At 44.2% G+C, this 25,614-nt stretch overlaps 1 protein-coding gene across 1 annotated transcript in view; it reads left to right on the forward strand.

Annotated features, from left to right (window-relative positions):
• Positions 1-25,614, forward strand: part of camta1a (calmodulin binding transcription activator 1a) — a 272,181-nt gene that overhangs the window by 98,773 nt on the left and 147,794 nt on the right. Inside the window, exon 4 of the mRNA XM_041055551.1 lies at positions 25,149-25,216. Within this exon, the coding sequence (XP_040911485.1) occupies positions 25,149-25,216 (68 nt within the window). The remainder of the gene's footprint in view (positions 1-25,148; positions 25,217-25,614) is intronic.

Genomic DNA, 25,614 nt, shown 5'->3' on the forward strand with positions numbered 1-25,614 from the left:
GTGTTTACCAACAATACGTGACAGTTTCCTGAGTAGCCAAGTAGAGGATGATATTTCTGAAAGACTACAGTTTCCACAATAAGAAAATCATATGCCCCTTTTTACAATTAATAACCCAAACCATGCTACTTCTACTGACTTACTTGCGACTATTTATCACAATGTTCTTAAATAGAACAGTTCTGTAAACAAACTGTTTAGTTTCACTGCCCTGCCAACAGTACTCAGTTATACGTACTGTATTATTAAGTTCTGCCAAAATGTAGATGTCAGTTGTTGGACAAGCGAAATACACTGTGGGCACTTACCATGAGCCTCAGTGGCTGCGTTATCTACCAGGTCCTTATTGACAAAAATCATATCTAGTTTTTAAGTTTCAAATTTAAAAAATAAAATGAACTGAACTGAATAATTTAGAACAAATCCAAATACAAAATGAAAAATATTTTGTTATCCATCATGGAGCTCCCATTGAATAATTATTTTACTATTGTACCATAAATGTTAAATAAAATGAATAAAAGTTTAAAATTTATGTATCACAGTTTTTTTTTTCCAGTTTTTGTTATAGCACTGCAAACTCTGGCTGCTCTTAGTGGAATTGCTGGCCTATTCTGAATATACTGTAAGTGGTAAATATACACTCGGCTGCCAGTTTATTGAGTACACTTAGTAAAAACTAATACAGCCTTATACAGCAGCACTGCAATACATCCTGTCTTCATGAAGGTTACAGTTTTTTTTAGTTTTTGTTGAGACTGTTGTAGAGAGGAATTGATTCAACCTCATGATCGTTTTGGAGGCTGTAGTTTGTGGTGCCTACCCTTATTGATGAAAATGGGCTGGACAAAATAACAGTAATAGCTGTTAGTTTAACACAATACAGTTCAACAGCACCACAAACCGTAGCCTCCAAAATAACTGCAAGGTTCAATGAGCACTTCTCTCTAGTTTTAGCTACATGCACCTAACAAACGGGCATTTGAGTGTAGTTGGCTTTAGTTATGACTCTATGTAAATCATAAATCCAGCGGGAATCAATTTTATATGACCCCTTTAACCCCAAACATGCTGTTCTGCTTAGAAACACGTCTGTATCTCAGTAGCCGCCTGAAGACTGAATGTGAAGCCTGAAGGCCGCTGTAACAACGCAGGAGACAACTGTTAGGCCCATATGCATGAAGCAGAATAACAATGGCAAAGAGTTAATGGAAAACAAGACGAGAGCAGGATGAATGCATTCTCAGATGGAGATGGAAAAAAAAAATAGGGACTGTGTGGAAGGAAATAATGAATGAATTGAGGAAAGGTGCGAGGAAAAGAGCGACGAATGGGCTGAACGGGAGGCTGTAAATCAAAGGAGGGAGTCAGAATGGAGGGAGAGAGGTGAGGTCAGTCAGATGGAGAAAGAGAGGGAGGAGAGCTGGCCAGCAGCAGTGGAGGAGGAGGAGGAGGAGGAGGATAAAAATGTGTGGTGAGGTAATGGCAGTGATGAATAGCCCGTGGCTGATCAGTAGAAGCCAGGTTGGTGTTTGAAGATTAGATTTTAATACAGCGCTTTGACTTCACTCTGCTAGTGAAATAATCACAGGGAAAAAAAAAAAAGCAAATTAGGAATTATTTCATACAACACAAACTGATTATGCCAGTTTGCCCTTGACGAGGAGAGCATGCACAACCTGCCATGTTTAGGTTGTTCAGGCCTATGTAATAGTGGGAGGTGAGTCAATAATTCAAAATAATTTAAAAGCAAGTTAGTCCGATACTGGACTCATGACAGTACTTCTGAATATTTTCGCACGGCAAATGTGGCCTTTAGCTGGTTGCCAAATTGCCAGCATGTGTGACATCAAAGGCTTGTCTGTACCAGCATGTTGTCCTGATTTATTGAGCACTGTTTCTGGATTTGCGAGTAAACAGGAACACACAGCCATTGTGATGCATTACTACATGCCAGCCATGTTCAAAGCGATGAAAACATTTGAATAATTTGACAGTGATGTGGAGAACAGATTGACAGCCATCATCTGAGATGTGCTTTTTTTTTTGATATTCCAAGTTTGTGTTTTCTGGCTTGTCTTTGTCTAGAGGCCTGACAAGCAGGCATGAGCCATTAAACGACCAGCCACCACGGCTTAAAGCAACTAACACAGGCTGCTGTGAGTGCTGTGGAAGCTGGCCTCTAATTATATGAATGAGACGCTCATCAATGGATTTCACTTTGCTCCCACTTTAGAACTGGATTGCCATTGTCTGCCATTTTACCTCTGTCTGGCCATATCTGCTGACGTGCCTGAGATGTGCATGTAAGGAGCTATTGTTTGAGCGTATATTGTTTTTGTGTATGCAGTATATGTGTGTGTGTGTGTGTGTGTGTGTGTGAACAATACGGGCCATAAGCGGAGAAGATTCAGTTCGTCTTGCCAACCATCCTGGTGGCCGGTGGGGGGACTAAAATAGTACTCTGTCTGTTGCCAAGGTTACAACATTGACAACAGGACGTGGCCATTCATTCTCAATACTGTATCTCCCTGGCCTTCTGTGAGAAAGTGGCTGCTAATCTTAGCCCTCAATCTACCCGCCTGTCAATGTGAAGGGGGGCAGCAGCCGAGGTATGGGATGAAGGGAGTTGGGTCAGCTCCATCCCCTCACATTTCACCCCCATACCCCACCCCCGCCCATCCGCCACCACCTCACAGCTCCTCTCCAGGCGGTGCGTGTTCCCTCAGCTCGCAGATAAAAGTCATTGGCCCGCCGCTCCTGCCAGCGCGTGATGGGTGAAAATCAGAGCCGTTTCTATGCAGACCCATGTGCCACTTTTCGTCTCTGTAGGTACGCGTTGGCTTGAGGAGGAGGGAAGGGTTGAATGGCAACCGGATGGTAGTCACAATAAAACTGTAATTGAAAGATATGTTATCGTGACTATTTCAAGTTGAAGAAAGTTGTATCAAAGAGACATTCCTGCTTAAAAAAAAAAAAAAAAGAGAAGAAAGGGAATCTCTTTTAATTAAAAAACAGTGCTCAAAGGGGCGACCAAAAGTTGAAACTGGAGGCATGTTTGGCATGAATAAGTTGCCCCTCTCCTTTGTGTGGTGACACTGACAAATAGAGCTCCGCGTGTGAAAAGGAGACTTATCTTTGATGGGTAATGAATTCAAAGTCATGGAGATGAACGTGCTCTTTGAGGTTCAGAGGGCTTTAGCTGAAGTCATATTATCTCACTCCGACAAATGGAAGCAGCTCTGTCACATGGTGCCGTCCCCACGACTTGATTCGTCAAAGGGAGAGAGTGTGATGTCTCTCTAGGCACAGCTGCACTGCTGTTGGCTCTGAGGTATTGTTATTATGATAACAGTACATTTGTACATGCTGGTCATCCTAGCTCGCTCTCAGTATGGTCAGGTTGTGCAGTAGGCTGTGTAGCACACATAGCAGTCCCGAAACAGACAGAGAATTGATTTTTGCGGTACACACATTGCTAAAGCAAAGCTACAGTACAGTGGGTGTGCTGCTCTGATCTTGTTCCAAGTCAACAGTTGCCCTAGCTGAGGACACCTGCAGGCTACTAGTGGCCAAACACATGGATATTTAACCAGTTCTTTGTGCTGAACCTTTGTGTTTTTATGATAGACACAGTTTTCAAGATGTGCACAAACCCATTTCTGCTCAATTGCTCCCAGCGGCGGCTCCAAATAGATTTAGCAATGATACTGTGAGAGGGGAGATAGGGAACAGGAGTGAGAGAGGGGGAGAGAGACCTAGAGAACAATGAGAAGGCAGGAAGGGAGACTGAAAAGGAAGAGAGAAAAAAATAGTCTGAAAATGAGCCAGAATGGGATTTTTGCAGTTCAGTTAAGAAAGGCTTTGAATGTATTTGAATCACAGACTTGATCTGCCACCAGCCTATTTTTATTAGCTGCTTGACAGTGCAGCATAGTGTTGGGATTACAACCAGTGCCTGTGTTATTCAGAGTTCCTCACAGCTAAATTTGTATTTGAGCATTCCTAGCACGCCTCTGCCTCCTCCTAGCACACACTTTAATGCCTTTCCAGTTTCCTTCTTTGTTTTCAAACTACATAATTGTAGTGTCGCGGGTCACATATTAGGAAACAAACATGGCAGCAATTAGAAATGCTTATCTTGTTCCCTTTCTTCTCCTCACTTTTAACAAGTGATTCCTCATCCTAATATCTTGAGAAAATGGAGCAGATATTCAAATGAGTTCTTTTATTATGGGCAATATTAATGCCAGGCTTTGACGTTGTTCAAACTCTTAATTGAAAAGAAATGTATCGTATCCTCTTGAGTGGTGTACATCATATCCCTCCTCCATCCCCTGTGCGCCAGTTTATGTTATCTGTGGCTAATTTATGCCACACTTAATTTGGCCTTGATTGCAAATGTCCAGGGTGAGATGAGAGTCTTGTCGCTATTGTGCCTGTGCCTGAGTCGTACATGGTCTCGCAGGATTAGATGATTTTGAATTTTAACTGTGGTTCTCAAATGAGCATCTCTCTGTACCCTTGTACCCATCTGCCTGTTCTCCCTCTGAGTAGAATCAGAAACAAGTTTTAGAGTTTAGTGTTTACACCCAGAGTAAAACTTAAATATTTTACAGGAAGGCAGAAATGTCTCCCCCCTCTGCCATTGTTGTTGACAGAAGTTGCTTTGAGCAATTTGCTTTTAAGCATCCTTCATTACTGGCAAACATGCCGAACACATGCGGCGGATTTGTCATAATTAAACCAGGGCTTGGCTTGGACTTGGAGAAAGATGCAATAAAGACAACAGTTTATTTAGGATAAACTCCCCAGCTCCTAGAAGCTTCACAAGGGGAACCTCCACACTCTAAATCTAGTTGCAGGAACATATGAGGGGATAATGTGGCTCTATTAAATTTGTTGACTCCAAAGATCCTCTCTGAAGCTGCAGCGTATTGCATTTGTTGGCTCTTCCATCCCTGCTAGCCTTCTGCACGGCTTCTAGGATTGAATCAGACAGGGCCCAGATCCTCACCACTGCATGGGATGAACACTATTGAATTGCTTGGCTTGTAAATCCACAATTCTAACTTCTTTAGACTATATTGAATTTACCATCCCGGGCAATCAATAATACTAAGTTTTGCAGGCAGTATTGAACTCTATCCTCACACATCTACCCGGTGGTTGGTTTCTCCCCAATTGCTTTGGAATCTGCAGGCTGTCACGCACAACGGAACTGATTCTGAGTTGGCTTTTTAAAACAAGGTTCATAAAGCCATGGGAATTGTGCAGACTGGGCCACGTAGTAAAACATGAGGCGTGTTCGCCTGCCTAACATGTAGTCAGATATCATGTGAGTAGAATCATGCTCGGGGTGAGACACAGAGGATAGGCAGGGTCATGCTCTTTCAGGTCTGTTGCAGTGCAGATATAGACACACATGAACAAATGATCTTTTGTGTCTGTGTTTTACATGTCGGATTACTCATTTCATTTCTTAATCCAAATGGTTTCCAGTGCCTAATGAGACGGTGTCCAGAAGATTACTCAGTCCTCTGAAAGCCTGTCCACGACAGCAGTAGGCTTAGAGGGCAACAGCATAGCTGTGCATTGCTGTGGCATTCAGTGCATTGCGATTCACCATTGGCCCCCTGGGTAATGAAAGGCCTAATAAATGAATCCATCAGAGTGTCTGTGTGTTGCTCTCTGTGTGTATCTGGGATGCAGTCAGGCCCAGACGTGCCCAGTCTCCGGGCACACGGAGGAAAGGGATGCCATTGCTGGCAGGCCTGATGAATGGGTGGCACGCCGCGCCATGACAAAGACGAATGTGACAGCCCCCGTCCCGCAAAAGGAGGGCGGTGCTCAACTACTGAGGGGAGATCATGTGATGCTGACCACCTCCCCCTTCCTAGTTATATCCCCTACTGTCTGAGAAAAAGAAAAGGAAAAGGAGGAGAAGGAAGAATAGCAGATCATCTTGTGGAGTGACTGCCTCCTTCCTTCTGCCCTCACACTCTTTCCCATCAAACAGCACGTACAACATTTCTACAGGCATGAAATGAACAGAGGGGGGCAAAGCTATACAGTGGATTTATTTTCTGTGAAGTAAATGATGGGAAATAACAAACACTCCTTTAAACTGAGTTCAGTATTTAATAAAGGCACTTGACAAAATAACAGGCTTAAACAAACACAGGAATTTATCTGTGGATCTTCTTTAACCAGAATTGATGTGCTAATCTGGGCAAGATTGTAAATAGTGGCAGACCTGAAGCTCGATTTGGTTTTCAACATTACTGGAGGTGGGAGGAAATTAAAGACTGCAGATCAATAGCAATATTTGTTTTAGATTACTCAGGTGTCCTTTGATTGTCTGCATGAGTGAGCGACTGGAGTCTGATTTTTGTGACTGTCTCTATCAGATAGCTACATACTATGGTCTATTAGGCGGATCACTTACACTTAAGATGAAGATGCTCTTGGACTTGTCCAAGTGCCTATCAGTAATAACTCCTATTACAGGGCAGCTTATTATCATCAGATTTGAATGGGGGAGAAAAAAAAATTCACTACATTTTAATTTTAACGATTAAGATGCAGTGCTAATGTGACGTTGTACACTGATATAACTGTACAAAAGACAGTTTGTGCCATTACCCGACATATCAGTCCAGACTGGAATTATATTGCCGTGCAACTGGAGAAAACCTCCTTGACCTCACTTCCACATTCGTCTGTAGACAGAGCCATCTTCTCTGTGGCAAGGAGGGGTGGTGGGGGTCGGTTAACTATCCCCTGTAAGATGGGCCTTCGGTGAGAGAGGGAGAGAAGCACGGAGGGGTAAGTCAATGGGAAACTGAGATGATTAAGAGGCTTTCACTGTTAACAGAAAAGCGAGGATTGGTTTCTATTGCACCCTCTTCTTTTCATGGCCTGGTCTAGTGGACAGGCTGGTGCTATAGTCTGAACACAGCCAAGACTTGCCTATTAATAGACTATTGAGTGCTATTGATCCTTGGCTCGTGTGACACATAAGATACAATGAGCCATAGATCCCAGTAAAGAGCCATGTCTTTCTTTTCACTTTACCACAATTGCATATGATTATAGGAGTCTGAAGATCAGTGAGAGAGGCCTATCTCTGTAACGATGACCAGAACTGCGATGGTACCCAGGGTGAAAGCCGAATGCAATTTGGAAACTTTTGTCATAAACACAAAAGCTCTTGAACAAAATGGCCACAATGGAGTCTTGGCTTTGCCTTGACTGAATACCGTCCCCTCCATAATTTGATGGATGGTTTTTTGTGTAAACTACCCAAACATGGATATGTTTCAAAGAGTGAGACACTTTCTCTTTGCATCCAAGGTGAGAATAACTCCAAAAAGCTGCTATACAATTACGGATAAATTAGAGGGATAATGACGAGAGGGAATGGTGGTTATATCAATAACCCCTCTAATGGTCAATTCCAGAATGCTGTCTGCTGTGTGCTAGATTTAGTGTAATGGAAAGGTACCTGTTTAGAAGAGGCTTACTGGTCGCCAAACGAGGGAACAAACCTCAAATAGCCAAATTAAAAACTGAATAATAGATGAGCGATGCCAGGATGAGAGAGAGGAGAAGAGACAGCTGTAATTTCTACTCTTGGAAAGAAAAAAAAAAAAGAAAGAAGGCTTGGCATGTAATTGTTGAGAATTTATAAGGGCTCAGGAGAGAAATAGAGACAAGAGGAGATAAACATCGTACTGTGAGAATCACCTTTACTGAAAGACACTTAATACTGATGGTTATAACAGGTAAAACTCTACAAAATCTTCAAAACATTGTAAACGCTGTTGTTATTAAGGTTGACTGCCATTCTGTGTGAAAGAGTGCCTCTCTTCCATGTGTGTTATCCTCTTTGCAGAAAACAGCAGCAGCAGCAGCCGTGGAATGATAAGACGTTTTGAATTATGTTGGAATGACAGAGAGGGAGTTTATTTTGGCACTGAGTTGCATTAGAATGTTACTGAATGTTTAACAAGAGGTGCACGTTGTGCGGAGTCTGTGGGGCTTTATTCTTAATCTGCATATGAGAGTGATGTCTGAGGAGCCTCTGTCTATGAGACATGTTGGATATCACCACCCCCTTCCCAGAAGTCCATGGCAGCGTGAAGCTGCGACCTCTGTCATGTGTTCAAAGATGCTCCCATTACCTGTGGAGAGGGCTGAAACTTATGAGGTTGTTTGAGCTACGCAAGTGGGCTGGATCAGCCACAAAATATATTAACTGTTAGTAATGCAAACAGCGTTTTCTAATGAATACAAAAATTGATTCATCTGGGTCGGCACAAAGAAATAACTAGTTTACTGACAATGAACTATAGCATTATGGGTAATGAAGGGGAAATTGGTTCACACCACAGAATATTATAAGCCCCAGTTATTGTCATCTGAAAGAGTCAGCTTCGGCAGACTTGCTAATAACAGGAGTCTGACTCATTCTGTGTTTTTAGCTCGCTGGGTTTCCACTGGGCTTGTTTTTTTTTTTTCTTTCTTTCTTTTTTTTTCTCTCTCTCCTCTCTGCACCTGTGAGAAAAACAGGACTTCCCTGCTTGGTGGCTGGTGATGCAATCTGATATGAGTGGGGGCTATGTGATCACAGAATAGCCTCTCTGGTGAAGAGGTGAAACTATTACTGCACCATTGAGTGCAGGTCATTTGCCACAGCCACCTGGCCCTCTGATCGCAGCTTGGAAAGGGCTGTTGTGGCTGGAATGGTCTCTCCACCTCTGTTATGCTGTGTATCTCTGCAAAGAAGTCCATCTTAACAGGCAGCTTGACTTCATATTCAGATTTTGATATGTGTGTGTGTGTGTGTGTGTGTGTGTATATATACATTTTCATTTACATACATACATATAATGCAGATTGACCTTTAAACAGGTTCAAGTCTTGACAAAGAACATTTTTGAGAATTTCTTTTTCTTTTTATTATTACTTTTAGTATTTTCTGTACTTTTATCACAATAACCCTTCGATATATTTTTGAAGTGTAGGTGAGTTAATCAGGTGCCAAATTGCTTTTCAATTTAGCTTGTGACGCTGTGAAGATTCGTGACTTTTCTTCAGGGAGGTTTGATATAGTGTTCCTCTTTTAAGCGTACACCAGCCTGTACAGATATCGCATAACTCACCACTTTGCATCACAACATTTCACATCTTGTACATTGTAGACCACAGAGGAATTTAAGAGATAGTGTGTACATTATAATTCAGAGATGACAAGATGGCTCTCAGCCCCATGTAACATTTATTTCATTTGTATTGTGCACAGATATAAGTAGTTGTTTTTATACACTTAGCATATTAACATCATGTCATGCCAAATGGGACACTGACTCTTCAAAGTTTGTTGTTGAGAGGAAAAGGTTTGTAACAGAGAGACGTTGAGGAGGGATCTCGACAGCATGTTGGTGAAGAAGACCTGCTGGCTTGCCAGCTCACACGCACACACAGATGGACGGTGTGTCAAAGGAATCTCACACACACTGATCAGAGGCTCCCCTCCCGTCCCGTAGTGGGAGGAAATGGGACTGAACGAGCGGAGGAAGAGCGGGAGAAGGAGTTAATCACCACACTAATGCTGCACTTCATCATCGTTTCCTGAGCCTGCCTGCTCACCCTCACTGCCAGTGCTTGACTGTCTACACAGCGCCCCCTGCTCCTAGTTTTCGCTACAGCACTGTTGAAGACTACCCACAATCAGCTTCTCACTCATTCAGAGAGACAGGAACTCAAGTAGGATAGCATGTTTATGGAAGACGCACGCAAAGCACCATATGAAAGTTGATGATCCTTGAAGGTGATTCAAATGGCCGCAGATAGGGAGGGGACTTGGACTGACCTTGGCTGTAGTGCATCAGATATGTATGTGGGGCAAAGTGCTTTTGTGCTTTTTCATGCGTGCCTATTTGACACTGGTCCTTTGAGGAGGGCTATTTATTTTTGCAAAGGCCCACATGTTGTGTGCTGACCATGTGCTATGTTGGCGCGCAGCTTTTGTGACGTGTGCGTGCGCTTGTATATTTTCTCTTGGTGCATGTGTGCATATGAGCATGCAGGCTGGCGGTGAAGGTGAGTGAGTTTAAGCGGGCTCCTCCCTCGGGCTTTTGTTCCACAGACAGTTACAACCAGGATCTTAGGAAGTGCTGTGCTGTGCTGCTGTGCATGGCCAACCGTCAGCTTGGCCTCAAAAATATGAGTCCATGTGCGACGTGCATAACTCATGGCCTTGCTGCCGCACAAGCCCCACTGCCCTGGCAGGCACTCCCTCAGACCATAACAGCTACCACAGCCTCTTAAACCCATTTTAGTCTCCTGGATTAAATACTGTGAGATGTCATTCATGCTCGGGCTAGTGCACAAACCCTGTCTGTGTCTGATAAATGCACCTGCTCTCACATAGCATGCCCCTGTTGAGATTTTTGTACAATACATGCAGAGCTAATGCCAGCTTTATGGCTTTTATGTTGCATTTGAATAGCTGAAATGGGTACCGTCACAATTTTTGAAAAATAGCTAGCTAGAAAATGAACTGACATGGGGTCCTTACTCAGGGTTTTTGACACACTCATAACCTCTGTTGCTCGTGGGTAGTCTGATGATGTCTCACATAGACTCTGTTGAAAATGTTTTCTCTATTGTTTTCCGTGCACATCAGGATACCTGACTATTGTTTGGGCCTTTGGGTATGTGAAGAAAGGGTAACGGTTCGCTTTTCAAATTACACCTCAAGTGTCCTACAAGCTACAAAGGAACAAAGAGTGTCTTTTAAGATGGGACCATACAGTCTGAGGCGTTAGCACGGCTGCAGCGTGGTATGGTGTGATGGTGTGGTGTGTGGTGTGGTGTGTGTGTGACTGTGAGTGATAGAGTGACAGCCACATGACAGGACTGAGCTGTGATCACAGCTCTGTTGAGGAGACACCGATGGCAGTGCTTGGCTGGATGCTTGTCAGTTTGTCTATCTGTCTGCCTTTCTGGTCATACTGTAGGTACACATACACACAGTCACACTCAAATGTACCTGGCTCAGTGCTTAATGGTTGCCTGTCTGTCATACACAGACACACACAGACACACACACACAGTCAACAAACTGGTGGTGTGCCACGGTGCAGTGATTTCAGCTTTGGTTCCACATCACCTCCTGCTAATGGTGGTAATTAATTGATGAATGAGGTCAAATCGGAGATATCCAGGCACGTCTCAATTCGGATACAACCCCATCTCATCCCTGTGCTCACCTCTCTGCCACCCCCCCAAGTTGTTTTCTTAATGCGCAGTGCACCACATTCCCTCTGTACTCATCTGCATAAGACCTTGGGATGAATGTTAACGATGTTTAATTAGACAAGACGTGGGATGGATGAGTGGGTGGAGGCAGTGAGGCCAGTGTGGTGCTGCCCCCCACTGGGGGGAGAGAACACATAAAACACACAGATAGAAAAGAACACACACACACACACACACACTTGATGAACAATAAATGACCATTAAAAAGCCAAACGCTACCGTTGTACATGACCTTACATGTGACTGCTACACCCTGACTTAGTGCTATAAGCGCCCCATCCCATATTTCACCATCATCAAGGGCATAGACCCCTCACTGCTAATGAAATATAACTTCAACATTTTTAAATGAAATATATTTGTAGGATATTATGTCGTGATTTATAACTTCCCTGGTAAATCTAATTAACCAAACATTTATTTCTCAGACACTTCCTGCGTGAAATCACCTGTTTTCACACGGAATGAATTAAAGACTTTGTTATGATTTAAATTAATGAAATTCATATGAATTAGATTGACCCTCTTGGCTCAAACCATTGACTGTACTGAGAGAGTTTCTAGAGTGTCGCACTATTACTTACTACTAATAACACTGGTTTTGCTACTAATACTGGTTGAATGGATCAAGCACAGTTATTCAATTCATTCGTCAGTACTCTTTGGATTAATTAAAGCCCAGTTTATTAAAATATCTGGTCCACAGTTGGTTGACTGAACATTGTAACGGGGATCAATGCTAGGTGAGTGCGCTGCGGTCTGTGCCTGAGACCAGCGTTCTGGCTTCTCATGTTTATCTAAGACATGGAGACAACTTTCTCGTCCCAGCTCGCTCTGTATAAACATTTCCACTACACTGATCTGTGAAAGAACATCAGGCAGCAGCTTACTGTAGGGTAATCCAGTAAATGATCGGCGTGTCGTTTCGACAGTGCAGCCATTTCAAAGATAAGGGGATGCAGATGTTTCTCTCTAGCTGTTCCCAGATGAGGTGTCATTATCCGGGCTCGGTCTCAGACCTGCTGTTTTCAGCCCATCTCCTCAACTGGGTGACTGACTGTGGGACCGGATGCAAAGACACACTCAAACGTGCACCTTGTGTCTATTGCTTGCTGCTGTCTCCTCCAGGCTTGGGCTTATCTGGTGGTCACGGCCAGACAGAGACACCTGCGAATGCTGTGGATTAGCAGGCTGCCTGGGGTAAGGCATTTAATGCAGTGCCCCAAGGATCCTGGGCTGAAGGCAGGCTACAATACTGCTTTATTTGTGGACATGATATACTTGTACAGTTTTTTTTTTTGTTTGTTTGTTTCTTTTTTTCCTCAGTATATAGGTAGATATGTTCTGGGCTTTTAAATCTGGATTCACAGTGCATGCAGCATTGCTTGACTGAGTCAGTTCTTCAGAGGCTGAAGCAAGCTCAACAGGGGCATCTCAGGGCCTAGATTGAGATCAATGACTTCTCAAAGCTGCCATATGAAACATTCAATGAAAGAGCCATTTGAGAGATGCTGGTAAACATGCTTTGATTACAATAGAGAAAAGCGAAGTGTGTTTGTTCTCTTAAAAGTCTTGCTGAAACAACAACAAGGCCGCTTGTCCTCCTTTGAGTTGGAGATGCCATGTTGAATCTCCACTCTTAATTAATTTGGCGAGCACAGAGAGGGAGCGTTTGTCACCCTTGCTCTCGCCTGTTAGTGCTATTTGTCTCTGGGTGACCTTTGATTTCACACTGCATTGGTTTTCTCCCATTATGGACAAGAGGCGGTTTTTGCTGACAACAGAGGAAACCTTATCTTTTAAATAAGTAATTCCTCAACTGCTCAGTGAGTTCACCAGCAGCAAAATATTGGGATTGCTGAAAAGGCAGGCACAGAGGCACACTGGGGAAAAGATCTCCTCTCTCTATATGCTACAGCACCTTCGCCTAACGCTCATTAAAAATTCCACAACACAGTGTTTGAACAAGGCTCCCCACACAATAATATATTCTACAGTACTGCTTTATTTGTAGACTTGATAAACTTGTTTTTTTTTTTTTTTACCTCAGTATATATGTAGATACGTTCTAGACTTTAAACCTGGATTCATGTTGCATGCGGTATTGTTTGCCTCAGTCAGTTCTTCGGAGGCCCTGTGGATAAGAGACCTCTGTGAGTGTAAATGGACAGCTCTTGCTTTGGCATTGGTTCTGTGTGTGACTTAGGAGGCACAGAGGGGGCAGGTTTATCGTTGTATTGTAGAGGGGTTTAGGCAGTGACACAATAGCATCAGCCAGGCCTCCTTGGCACCAGCTGGGGCCCAGAGCTTTAGGATTTTGGTACAGGAGCATTGATTGGGGTGATGGCTGGAGTGACTGAGAGGTGGGACGAATGAGAGAATTGTAAGGGGATGGATGTGTTGGCACCTGGCTCTGTGGGTTCTGGCTGGGTGCTGTAGCAGTCTCCAGTAACACTGATGCATGGCCATGAATTATATTATGCCTTGGCAGCTGCTTACTCCTAGATTCATCTCAGCAGTCATTGGGGTTATTTATTTATTTGTTTCCACAATTTGTCAAAAGATTTCCCATGTAAAAGAAAAAAAACAGCCTAACAAGATTAAAAAATGAGGTCGATTTAGAGTATTTTACCGAATGGGTATTTGTGCAGGTAAAACCATTATGACAGCTTGCAAAGGTGTAGCAGCTAAATTCTGATGGAGTGCTTTGTTTCTGCCCAAATGTCACCGGGTGAAAAAAAAAAGATTGTGCGGCAATGTACAAGACGGTTTTCTCTGAACATCTCTTGAACACCTGCCTGGAAATCTGCCGGGATAACACCTCATTCAATGGCTGCCTGTGAGCTGTAGCAGCTCAGGCTGTGGGAGATAGAAGTGATGCGTTGGGCCTTTTGTCCAACTCTGACATGGCTGTTCGGACACCTTTGTTCCGGGAGGAAAGGCCCATTCACAGCGTGCCTGGGGAACAAATTGAATCTGGTTGACAATTAATAGCCGCGCGGCATGTTTAATTAAGAGCATGTAGCCAGCGAGCGACGTGTGGGAGATAAACAGAGGAAAGCTGCACAGAGCCAGACTGGGCTCACAAAGGAGCAGGCCATTGGAGCGTCTGGTTGATCGATTCCCTACCGTCTGCAGAGAGCAGCCTTCACAAAGAGCAGCCTGCGCCTCCCCTCTCAACGGGCCAAACTTTTAGAGGGGAGAGATGTGAGACTGATAATGCACACGAGGCAGATGGGAGTATGCAGATAGAGGCAGAAAAGTTGAGGAAAACTTAGCTCAGTGGAAAAAAAAAGTGCAGGTGAAACCTATACAGCTGCACAGATGCACTTTAGTGTTTGGTAGCTTCAGTTTGGTGAAAATGACCTTGGACATGGTGATTACTGGTATTAAGTGCTCATTGACTGTAGCTCATGTGGATGGTTAGTGTTACATAGATGTCTGGAGTTGGGGTCTGCTGTTGGGAGACAAAACATGCATGCCGGCGAGCTGGTTTGACTTCAGGCGTCTGTGACCTTCACAGTCCCACATTCCCGTTATTGTAACATGAACACAAAGCGGCAGAGAGCCAAGAGAGAGGGAGGGAGAGAGGGAGGGAGAGAGGGAGAGAGTGAAAGAAAGAGAGAGGGAGAGAGAGAGAGAGAGAGAGAGAGAAGGGAGGGAGAAGGAGAACACTTGACAGCTTGTCTGATAGGCCAAACAATACCAGCCATGGCCAGGCGATGCTCTGGACAGATAGCTACACACACACACACACAGACACACACACATGCACTCACACCCACTTCAATTAAAGAGAGCCCTCCTCCAGAACTAACAATCACATCAGTCAGCGAGATGGCAGGAGCTGAGAGGAGATAAAATGAGAGCAGTTCATGTGAGGATTTGACTGATACTGTACGCGTGCCGTGCCTGCATGTACAGCCAGTGTTTCAGTGTTTGTGTGTGTGTGTGTGAGAGTGTGTGTGTTTGTATGTATGCGTGTGTATGTGTGTCCGGCCTGGACATGTCTGTGCTGACAGGCGTACAGAAAGATGACAGGAACAGAAAGGGAGTTGCGGGAATGTAACTTGTTCATTTAAGAATTAAAAGGGTGTGTGTGTGTGTGTGTGTACAGGAAGTAGCAATAGAGGATAAAGGCATGATTCTGACAGACAAAGGGTGATCCTTTCATGCTGACGAGTAGTTGGGGGAAAAAAGAGTTTCTGCTGGCTAATTGGCCTGAGCGGGAGATCTGGCCATCCCTTTGGTGAAATTTCAGTCTTGTCTTCGTGTCTTTTCTCCCTTTCTCCAGAGCGGAGTGTGTCGCTCTCTGTGGATGAACAAGACAGTGTGGGCTCAATATTTCATCCTGTTTCTCTTCATGACATATACTATAGTCGATTAAAGACATAACATTTTGCCCTTTAACACATAATCTGCCTCTTCTTCAAGTCTGTTTCTTTGCCTCTTTCTCTCCTCCTCCACCCACTCCTCCTCCTCCTCCTCCTTCTTCTCCTTCGCCACTTCTCTTTCTGTCTCTAATATGGTGAGGAGGCTTTAGTTTGTGTGTCACAATTTGTTCTCCTGTCAGAACATTCTGCATTTTTGTATGTAAGAGCTCTTTCGCTTTAGTCGCGCTTTGGGAACAGGCTGAACCAAACACTATAAACTTTACATAACCCCACATATTCTCAGCACAGCAGGCCACTTATGCAAAGCGCAAATGCACATATGCTCTCCGCATGCTCGTATGCACATGTGCATGACTCCATGGTCAAAAGGTAGCTGCGATTTTGGAGGAGGACCTGTAGGTGGTTCTGGGGTGTGTCTCGGAATTGAAAGTTAGAAATTGGTTTCATGCAAGGGTGCCCCTGTCATTTGGCTGCAGTGAATAGTGGAATCCAGAGGATAATGCAGGCATTAATTGATTCTGGAGCCTGAAATAAATAGGCTTTCAGGCTCACATGAGACAGAACTCCGCTCATTTGTGCCTTTCAAGGAAGACGGGGGAGTCTCTCGTCCTCTCCCCTCCCCTCCCCTCCCCACTCTGGATAGGTCCTGCAGGAGCCTTAAAATGAAAGCTGACATCAGTTGATTGATATGAAGTGAATGGTGACCTTCTAGATTCCACTGTCACTTCATTTATGCATGATATCATCGCTCCTTGACTTTTGGGAAAATGGGTGATATTGGGTGATATTTGAGGATATAGTGCTTAGATTCTTACAGTGTCTCCACAGAGAGAAATCACACCTCAATTATATTTAGATGACATTTAATGCCCTCTTGCCGGATTTTCGCTGCAATATCTTTCTCACACAAAGCATAGGAAAGCAACAAATGTAACATTTATGTCTGCACTCTATATCAAATTGTGAAATTACATTAGGACTCAAACAGACCTGGCGGCTGTTGGCAGTACAATCTGACACGGTGCTTTCAATATCTGCTGTCTACCAAAACAAGAGCATCTGTCAAATAGAAGACGTAGAGTAAAGAATTAGAGAGCGAGAGGAGACACAGAGAGAACCACCTCCTGTAGTAGGTTTGATTGCTCCTGCAGGTTTTTTTTTTTTTTACCCCATCTTTTGGTGGACACAAGTTGAGTTTGAGGGGGAGAAAAGTTCAGCAGCAGAGTGGGGTAACAGCCTGGAGTTGTGCAGCGGGGCTGGGGTAAGGTCAGCATCATGGAGGCTCTGCCATTCTCCGTTCTCCTTGGTTGGGCTGTCAGCGGGGGGGGTGGGGGGGGGGTGGGGGGGAACAGACATCCTGCTGCATAGATGATGAAGAGGACGTGCAGAGAGGACGCCAGAGGTCAGACAGCCACGGGGCGCCAGGAAGTGAACCTGGCCACTTCCCGCCGCGCCCCGTAGAGCACCACAATGCAATTCGCGTGCACAACATACACATTTTTTGCCGTTTACTAATGTAGCGCTATATATTTCTGCCAAGCCTCCAACGCGTCTTAAAGTCTTGCCAGAAGTTAGAGCCCGAGGGAAAGGAGGGTGGGAGGGAGGGAGAGACAGAAGAAAAGAGAGGTGTAATAGAATCATTACACAAGACACATCTCTCAAGGGTACAGCAGTAGGAGGTCCCATATGGGCTTTACATCAGCAGGCACACAAACGTCCATAGCAACAACCACAGGGTCACAGTGCTGCCTAATTATGGCTGACAAAGATGAATGTTTTTCATCTCAGTCAACTTTATGTCCAATTCTCATTCCGTGTCCCTAACACACCACATGCCTTAGATCCATTCCCACATAAACTCTTCTCGTAAGTCCTCCGGGTTTATCCTGTGCTCATTTATACACTAATCTCTCTGCTTTTCTCCTTCTCCCATCTTTAACTGGTTTTGCTGCTGCTCCCCCCCCCCCCCCCCCCCCCCCCAAGTCCCCCCTCCCCCTCGTCTCTCCTGTCCTGCTCTAACACAGACACAGGTATACTGCTGTACAAATGCATAAAAATACAAGACGTGTGTGTAGTACAGGTGTGTTCATGCAAACGCCTTTACAAGCATGTGCGCCTCCTGAGTTGTAGCAGTGTAGGAGGCGGTAGCTGACCATTGTAATCCTTCAAGGCCAAATAATTACATCCTCTCAACGAACGCCCGAGACAGCAGCCATGGCACCAAAGCCAAAACAATCCCGCCTCATGCCAGCTCCCTCTTGGTCCTGGTCTCTCTCTCTCTCTCTCTCTCTCTCTCTCTTTTTCTATCTGTCCAGTTTTCCCATCAGCATATGGCTGCAGCATCTTATTCTGAGGCAGAGGGGGTGGGAAGGGAGACAGAGCATTCAACACCCTCACACACACTGTGTCAGGGGACACACAATACAATAGAAAAAAAAAACAATAATAATGAGAATTTCTATAGGGTTCTGTATGTGCACATGTTTGGTGTAAGATAGTGAAATGTCATGAATGCCTTTTTCCCCCACAGATAAAAAACATAATATCCCAAATGATGTACAGTTTATAACCATAATTAATTTTTCACTTCAGTCTGTCGCTTTGGAGTCCTCATTAGGCCCATTAGTGGGGCCCTAGCTGTCCTAGCAACACAGTGGGAATCAAAACTGGAAAGGAAGAGGGAATCTAATATCTACTGAGTGATTGTGATGTTAGTTACATCTTAATTATGTTTGTTTTGTAAATAATGTCTTTTGTGAATTTAGGAATATTAATCAAAGCATATTTCTTCTCTGTCACTTGTCAAAGTCCCATTGTCCCTCCAAAAAAAAAAAGTAACTTCCCTTTTAACTAGTGGTTAACTCAGTTAAATGATAAACTTACTATAGCTAATTGTAATTGCTTTTTTTCTTCTGCTGCAGTCTTTGTGTTTTCACAATTGACAATTTCTTAAAGCTGACAAACTAAACACTTGTTCTGTTTTCAGTGGGCCTTGGAATAGACTCTAAAAGTCTGTGTTAATCTACGTGGGGGTTCAAATGCCATTCTTCTGAAAATATATTCACTAATTTGGTGTTTCAGTTACCGTGGTGGAGAGTACTGTCTAAAATTCCCCACTGGTGCTGGGGTGGGTTGATATCTGTTGACTGTGAAGGTCGTGTGTTTCACATACTTTTTATACTCATCAAACCATTCAGACACACCTTTAGCCTTGTTTGGAAAAATCTGCATTGGTAATGTTTCCTCATTTCTCATTTATTCTGGTTTTACCTTTGATTTGTCACCGCTTTGTAGAAGCCCAAGTGTCAAGTATTTGTGTGTGTGTGTGTGTGTATCTGTGTAAGCGTGATTGTGCACAAGAGCTGTGTTGTATGTGCATCGACATTTTTTCATGTTGTTGTTGCTACAATAGACTCAAGTTAGGCTAATGCACTAGCAGGTATGGGCCGCTGTAAAAATGTAACCCCACTGGAGCAAGACGCCTCCTCTGCCACTGTCCTCACCTAAGTCCTCTGCTTGTATGAAAGTATGTAGTGTATAGAAGTGATATAGGAAACAAAGAGGAGAGTGCTGGCTGAGCAGCTGCTGTGGTAACATTGATTGCGGGAGCAGGGAGGCGTGCAGCGTTGAGGAGCGAGAGGAGGCTCCCCAGGAGAATGCCTCCTTTTTCAGAACAGTCTTATGACCAGCATGCCAAGCAGAAATGTGAAGAGAAGCATTGACCAACTACTGGAAAACATCTAAGCTATCCAGGATCAATGCCAAATTGATCCCAGAACTATGTATAATGTAGGGCAGTGGACGGCTTGTCTCGCTCTTCCCACTTCCTGTATGGCAAGAGCGAGCCGGACCGCGGGAGCTGAGGAGGTACATAACGAGGTAGATGGAGAAACAGAACGAAATTGCCCGAGGTGTGTTTTAAACATATGGTGAGGCCTTTGTGGTGAAGGTGTACATGCGTGCGGGGCAGCTTCGCTGGGTATGACGTGTGAGCATGCATTTTGCGAGCTAGCTCACCGTTTTAGCTCACAGAGTTATATCCAGCCATGATGATGCACTTTTTTTTTTTTTTTTTTTTTTTTTTTTTTTTTGTTAAATCGATCTGTACATCAGTTGCCAAAACACGAGAGGTGGGGGAGAAAGCTAGAGGAGAACTCTGTTGCCCCTTCTCAACAGAGCAACAGAGTGGACACAGTGTGGCTTCCACCCCTCCTTTTTTTTTTAGCGTGAGCATCCCTGGAAAGCCACATACAGGTCCTAATGAGCAGTATGCTGGAGAGGGCATCTTTTTAACCCACAACAGGGACTCATAGAGCAGCCTTACTCCTCTTCAACAGATGCCAAGTGAAGCAGTCAACAGCTTCATACTCTTTTGTTGCTTACTTCAACTTTCTAAACTCTCTCACTCTCCTCCTGTGTCTCTGTTTGTGCCTCACCCCTCTCACTTTCTCTCTCTCTCTCTCTTCTGACCATTCATCTAGATAGCATATCCACTGCATCCTATTATGAGCTGTGCTCAAACAATCTTAAAGGCTAGCTGGAGGTTGCAGCTTGCTTAAATAGATTCACTCTACCTCACTACTTTCCCCAGCTTAAAAGAGTAATATGGCCATATGAGATTACATAGATACAGTGTGTGATACATTATTGCTAGTGCATTAAGAATTCATGAAGTATAAACAAAAAACCCAAAATGATTCAGCGAAGGCGCTTTTGCTTGCAGAATCGAACCGAAGCGCACTTTTTTAATCACCATACCTTCACGCTTCTCCTGTTTTAAATGCATTTATCACTGTCATGGAAAAAAAAAACTAAACTTTGTTCCTCCTCTCTCCTTTTTGATTATCTTCTCCCTTTTCAATAACTCTCCCACCTTCCTTCCCCATCCCTTTCTCCATCTCTGTCTCTTCTGTGTCTAATTGCATTTGAATTTTTTCCGGTGTTATCTCGTGATAACCTGGAGCTTCAGCAAACACCCGCCCCCCACCCCCCCTCCAAACCCGCACTAGTCCATTTATGCCTGGCCCTGAGTAGGTTGGTTTCCTGGGCTGCCCTGGAGGAAATATCAGATGACCTGGCACTTCACGGCAAAACCCAGGTCATCAGGGAGGGCTCCTCTCACCGTATCCCTCCCTTGGCCCCCTCTCATCCACTTCCTGCTTTCAAGTGCAGGGCAAGGTCAAAGCTTTGAGGATGCATTCCCCAGACTTCACCACGAGGCAGGCTAGAGGCGCTGTGCACTGCTTTCTAACTAGACTTTTCTCCATCTATTCTTTCACATCTTCCTGCTCTCTCATATTCATTTCATTAGCTCAGGCTTTTACTGCAATCAATACTGTTGCTAAAGTTAGTTTTTCTAATACAGCTATTCATTAAGTGCCTTTTCATTAGTGTCACTAGGATACCAGTATAACTGGAATAATACTGTAATGGACAAACATATGCTGTAATTGTTGAATCCCCTTTTTTGGGTGATGAAGACTGGTTTTAAATGGCTGAGCTCACAGAGAATGAGTCATTACTCTGTTTTTACATAATGTGTCTAGTAAATCGTGGGTTTTAAAAACTGAATTAAATTCTCAGACAATGATGTAACTTTTGGTATTTTAATATCGGGGTGGCAAAGACAGAAACGTGCCTCAAGGTTCTGTGTCGTCCCCCCTTCTCATTTTCTGTCGGTTCAAATGCACTGTGGTTGCAGAGGAGAGGAGAGACATTATGGATGGTGTTTAGAGACAGGTGTCTGATGCGTCCTAAGATAATGCCAAAAGACGCCTATCTCTCCTTCTAATGGAACAGCAACAGTTGTTTCAAGTGATCAAGCCTGTCATCCAAATGTTGCATCGTTGGTCCTCTCAGCACCTCTCTTCTGCCCCATAAATCAAGGTTGGTAGCAAGAGAGGGAGAGAAGCAGAGGGAACAGCAAAAACAATCTAGCCTCAGGTCATCCGGGGACAGTGAATCTACCGTGGAGTATCTCCGTCAAACACTGGTGTCATGTTTGACTGACTTTTGTGCACTAAGAAAGGGTGAGGGCCTAATGAAATCCAACTGATCTGGCCTGCGAACAGTAGCTCCTGAGACTGTCATTACAGCTAAATTTGAGACAATCAAAGTGTGGGACAAGTCAAACGGTGTTTATTTTCTTAGAGTTTACTGCCCCTGCTCCCACATCTTCCTTCCTTGGTGCAAAGAAGTGAAATGGGATGAATATGTTAGTGTCATCTCCAGTTTCAAATAGGTAGACATTTCAAAAGCTGATTCTCTCTGGAGAAAATGTTGTACCTCCAGAGTGAAAATATCATTTGAAAGGCGAGACAGTAAAAGCCAGTCATCTCAAAATGAAAATTTTCTTATGGTGGCTTTCCTTTTCACCTCAGCGGTTATGGGAAAGGGGGGAGAAAAAAAAAATGAGAGTGAGTGAGAGTCAAATAGGAGAGGGTGTGTGGAGGCTATGAGAAGAGAGAACTAGAGGGGAGACACACTGATGAGCACAAGGAATGACACGTCCTGAAGAGCATGTTAATAACGTGCCAGGCCCGGACAGGTAACCAGTAATCAGACCCTCTGATTGTAACACGGTAGACAGGAACACACGCAAACACTCTCGGCTCTCCATCTCCATCTGCCCTGAGACTGCTAGACTGCTCTGTCATGTTCTGGGGCGGCCCCCTCTCCTAACAGTGTGTCGCAGCTTTTACAGAGACAAAAGAAACAAATGAGATGGCTGGGTTACAACAAACAGCTCCGGGTTGTTCTTTCCCCTGGAAAATGAAAGCGCCCCCCCCCCCCCCAACTTTTTTTTTGCAACCACCGTGTCAATTAGAGGAGGTAGCACTCATACTCACTCTCTGGTTCATTGCGAGCTTGCGCTGATTGTTATTTATTTAGATCAGGCTCGGAAGGGAGTTTGCCTCAAAATAAGGTGTGCACAATATAGCACGTACTGATACAATATGCCTTAACGGCACCTGGAGATAAAAACCCCAGAAAGGATCATGTCAGTGGGGAGGCGAAGGCATAAAGGAGAGAGAAATACAAACAGCCTTGCACGAGCAGGATGCTGACCTAAAAGGGAGAGCGAGGTAGGAGCTGTGTGTACAGAGAGCTTCCTGTGAATATTTCCCCAGTGACGGAGAGCAGGCCAGAGGCAGTGAGGTCAGCAGATAGAGTCCAAAGCCCATTGACAGCTTCTGGTTTGACTTTGATACACCATCAGTGTTCAGCACACTGCTTCCCCGCTCCACCCCCCCCCCCCCCCCACCCCCCCCACCTCTCTTGCACTAACCCGCAAGCGTGTTTGCTCAGCCTGAACGCACGCTAGCCTCTCATTATGCCGCCCATGCAGACTTTGTCTCTTTGCAGCTGTTTAATGGCTGCACGTCTGTTTTTGTTTGTTTCCTCACCATAAGATTATTGCACCTTTATGGTTGGTCGGGGGGTTGGAATAATCCCTGGCATCTGTTCAGAGTGGGAGGGGTGCGCAAAGAGCCAGAGGTAGAGGCTTGCTTCAGTTTTTTTTTTTTAAATACGAGACCATGCGGCCCCCTATTTTATCCTCTGCCGCTGAGGCTGGGACTGTGGCTCAATTTTAAAGACAAGAGTGATGGAAGGGGCTGTGCGTTAACAGGCACAGAGGTCACTGAAGGAGCTTCACTCTGCCGTTTTATCCCTCCCAAAATGAAAACAGAATAGCAGCGATTAATCTAATCACTGCTGTGTTAAGTCTAATTTACTTACAGATGTATGCAGAAAAGTAACTTTATCGTGACCCGAGTAGTGGCATTATTTTTTCTTTGCTTGTGAACATTGTAGTGGTTGTTGCGACAAATAACTTTAGTACTTTCGCCGCTTTTATTGTTTTTTTTTTTTTTTGTCTTATAGAAGAAGTTATAAAGGAGAGGAGAAGCCCTGAGCTCCTCTTGACAGCCTCATCCCCTTCCTATCTTTTTCTTAATTCAAGACTCCATCTTGTCGTGGCTTCACTGCCTCCGGTCGTTATGGCAGGAGAACAGGAAGTTAATCAACGCAGCATTATCTCCCAGCCTGCACCTGGAGGCAAGAGTGCCAGTCATGCTACCGCCCCCCTCTCTGGTGGGACCCCTGCCAGCCTGGGAACCCCTCACACCGCAGCACCCTGCAGGATCCCTATGGGCTATCGCCAGCGTGCTGTGTCTCTGTGCCAGGTCACACACTTGTGACACAGCCTCGATGAGCCAATGGAAGCCTTCTTGCAGGGTTGCATACTTTACAGTGTGTGTGTGTGTGTGAACAGAAAGAGGACAACAAAAGCCTTGGTTTTTGTGATCTCTTTGTGCTGCCGCATACGTCTCATATTTTTCCAATTTCTGCTGTCGAGAAAGCTGGTGTTTTTTGGAGACATTGTTGCTCCAAGTGGACTTGCGAAGTAACAGCATAAAGCCCCGGAGGAGACTTTTCAAACTCAAGCCGCACAGACCAAACAAGACAATATTTGAGCAACATATTCATACTTAAAGGTTTGTTGACTCTCGAACACGAGGAGAGATGTACATCCTTAGTAACTGAAAAGATGATATTTTTGTGGAAGATGGCAGCAGGTCTGTCCTTGCGTCTACCTCTCTCTAACAGTCTGAGAAGCTGACAAATGTTCTTGCTGAAGAGAGAATTGCTGGCTGTCGCTGGTAATCATTAGGTTGTCTACCAGCATTCAAAGTGCTTTTATTTCTGCCCATTAGTTTGGTGAGAAAATGGCCGGGTATGGGCTAGCGTGTTCCCCCTTACACTCAGACTGATGCAGTAGGCAGGGCAAGCATGGGAAACATGAAAGTGTTTGAAGTATCACTATTTATGCCAGTGGCAGTTTTGGCTTTTTTTTTTTTTTTTTAACTTCAGTGTCTGTAGCATCTCTTTGTACACAACTGACTCAAAAGGATCTACAGCTTTTTTCTGAAGTAGCAGTACACATGCATGTCAATATTGTGAGACTGGCGTGTAATTATTATTCAAAGGTTAAAGAGTGGATTGATCCATAGAGGAGTGTCAAGGGCAGATCAAAGGGGATTTGGGGGAGTATCGGACCAAAAATGTTAAAAGCTGCTCACTCTCAAACACAGAGACGTCAATCTCTCTCTGAGAGCACCTTGATGTCCTCAGAGGAGAACTTGATCAAAGCTTTCGTAACAAAGATGGTCTCGGAAGATGATCTGACCTCAGCTGCATTCCACTTATGTCTTTCACTTTACTTTTACCAGTCTTCATTTACCTGCCTGAACTCCCCGGCACTGCCCCTGTTTCCGTCTTTCCTGTGTTTGTGCTGCTGGTTAGACTGTCTGAATATCAATGAAGCAGTCTCACCGATGTATTACAAACACAAGAGAACAGTGATTAAAGATGACATATCTAAGCCTCACTCCCCTCCTCTCTCCTCTCTTCTCTTTTTCACAGGAGATCGCAGCTTACTTGATAACATTTGAAAAGCATGAAGAATGGCTAACGACATCCCCTAAAACAAGGTAAGACAATTGCACTCCTGCCCTCTTTTAAAACATAAGTTAAAATTCATAGCTCTAAAAGTATTACATTCAGGGAGCCAGAATTTCCATTTTCTTTGTGTTTTTACATATTTCTATTTCTAAAAAAGACTATTTCCCTTATTCACAACCTGCAACCTGCTTCAAGTTCAGTGTAGGATGTTTAATATTACACGCTGCTTATGGCTGTTCAGAAAAGTTTACCGTTTGCAGATAAATGATAGAATATTAATACTGACTAATAATTGCCTTTTAGCAAGTCAATTAACATAACATGCACTGGTGCAGCATCTGCTTTCGAATGGTATTTTAATATGTTCCTATCTGTCTGCACATTCACCACTCGGCTAATAACACAGTTGAAGCTGGGAGTGTTTGTC

This window comes from Toxotes jaculatrix, chromosome 2 (genome assembly GCF_017976425.1).
Source record: "Toxotes jaculatrix isolate fToxJac2 chromosome 2, fToxJac2.pri, whole genome shotgun sequence".
In the NCBI taxonomy this organism is placed as follows: Eukaryota; Metazoa; Chordata; class Actinopteri; family Toxotidae; genus Toxotes; species Toxotes jaculatrix.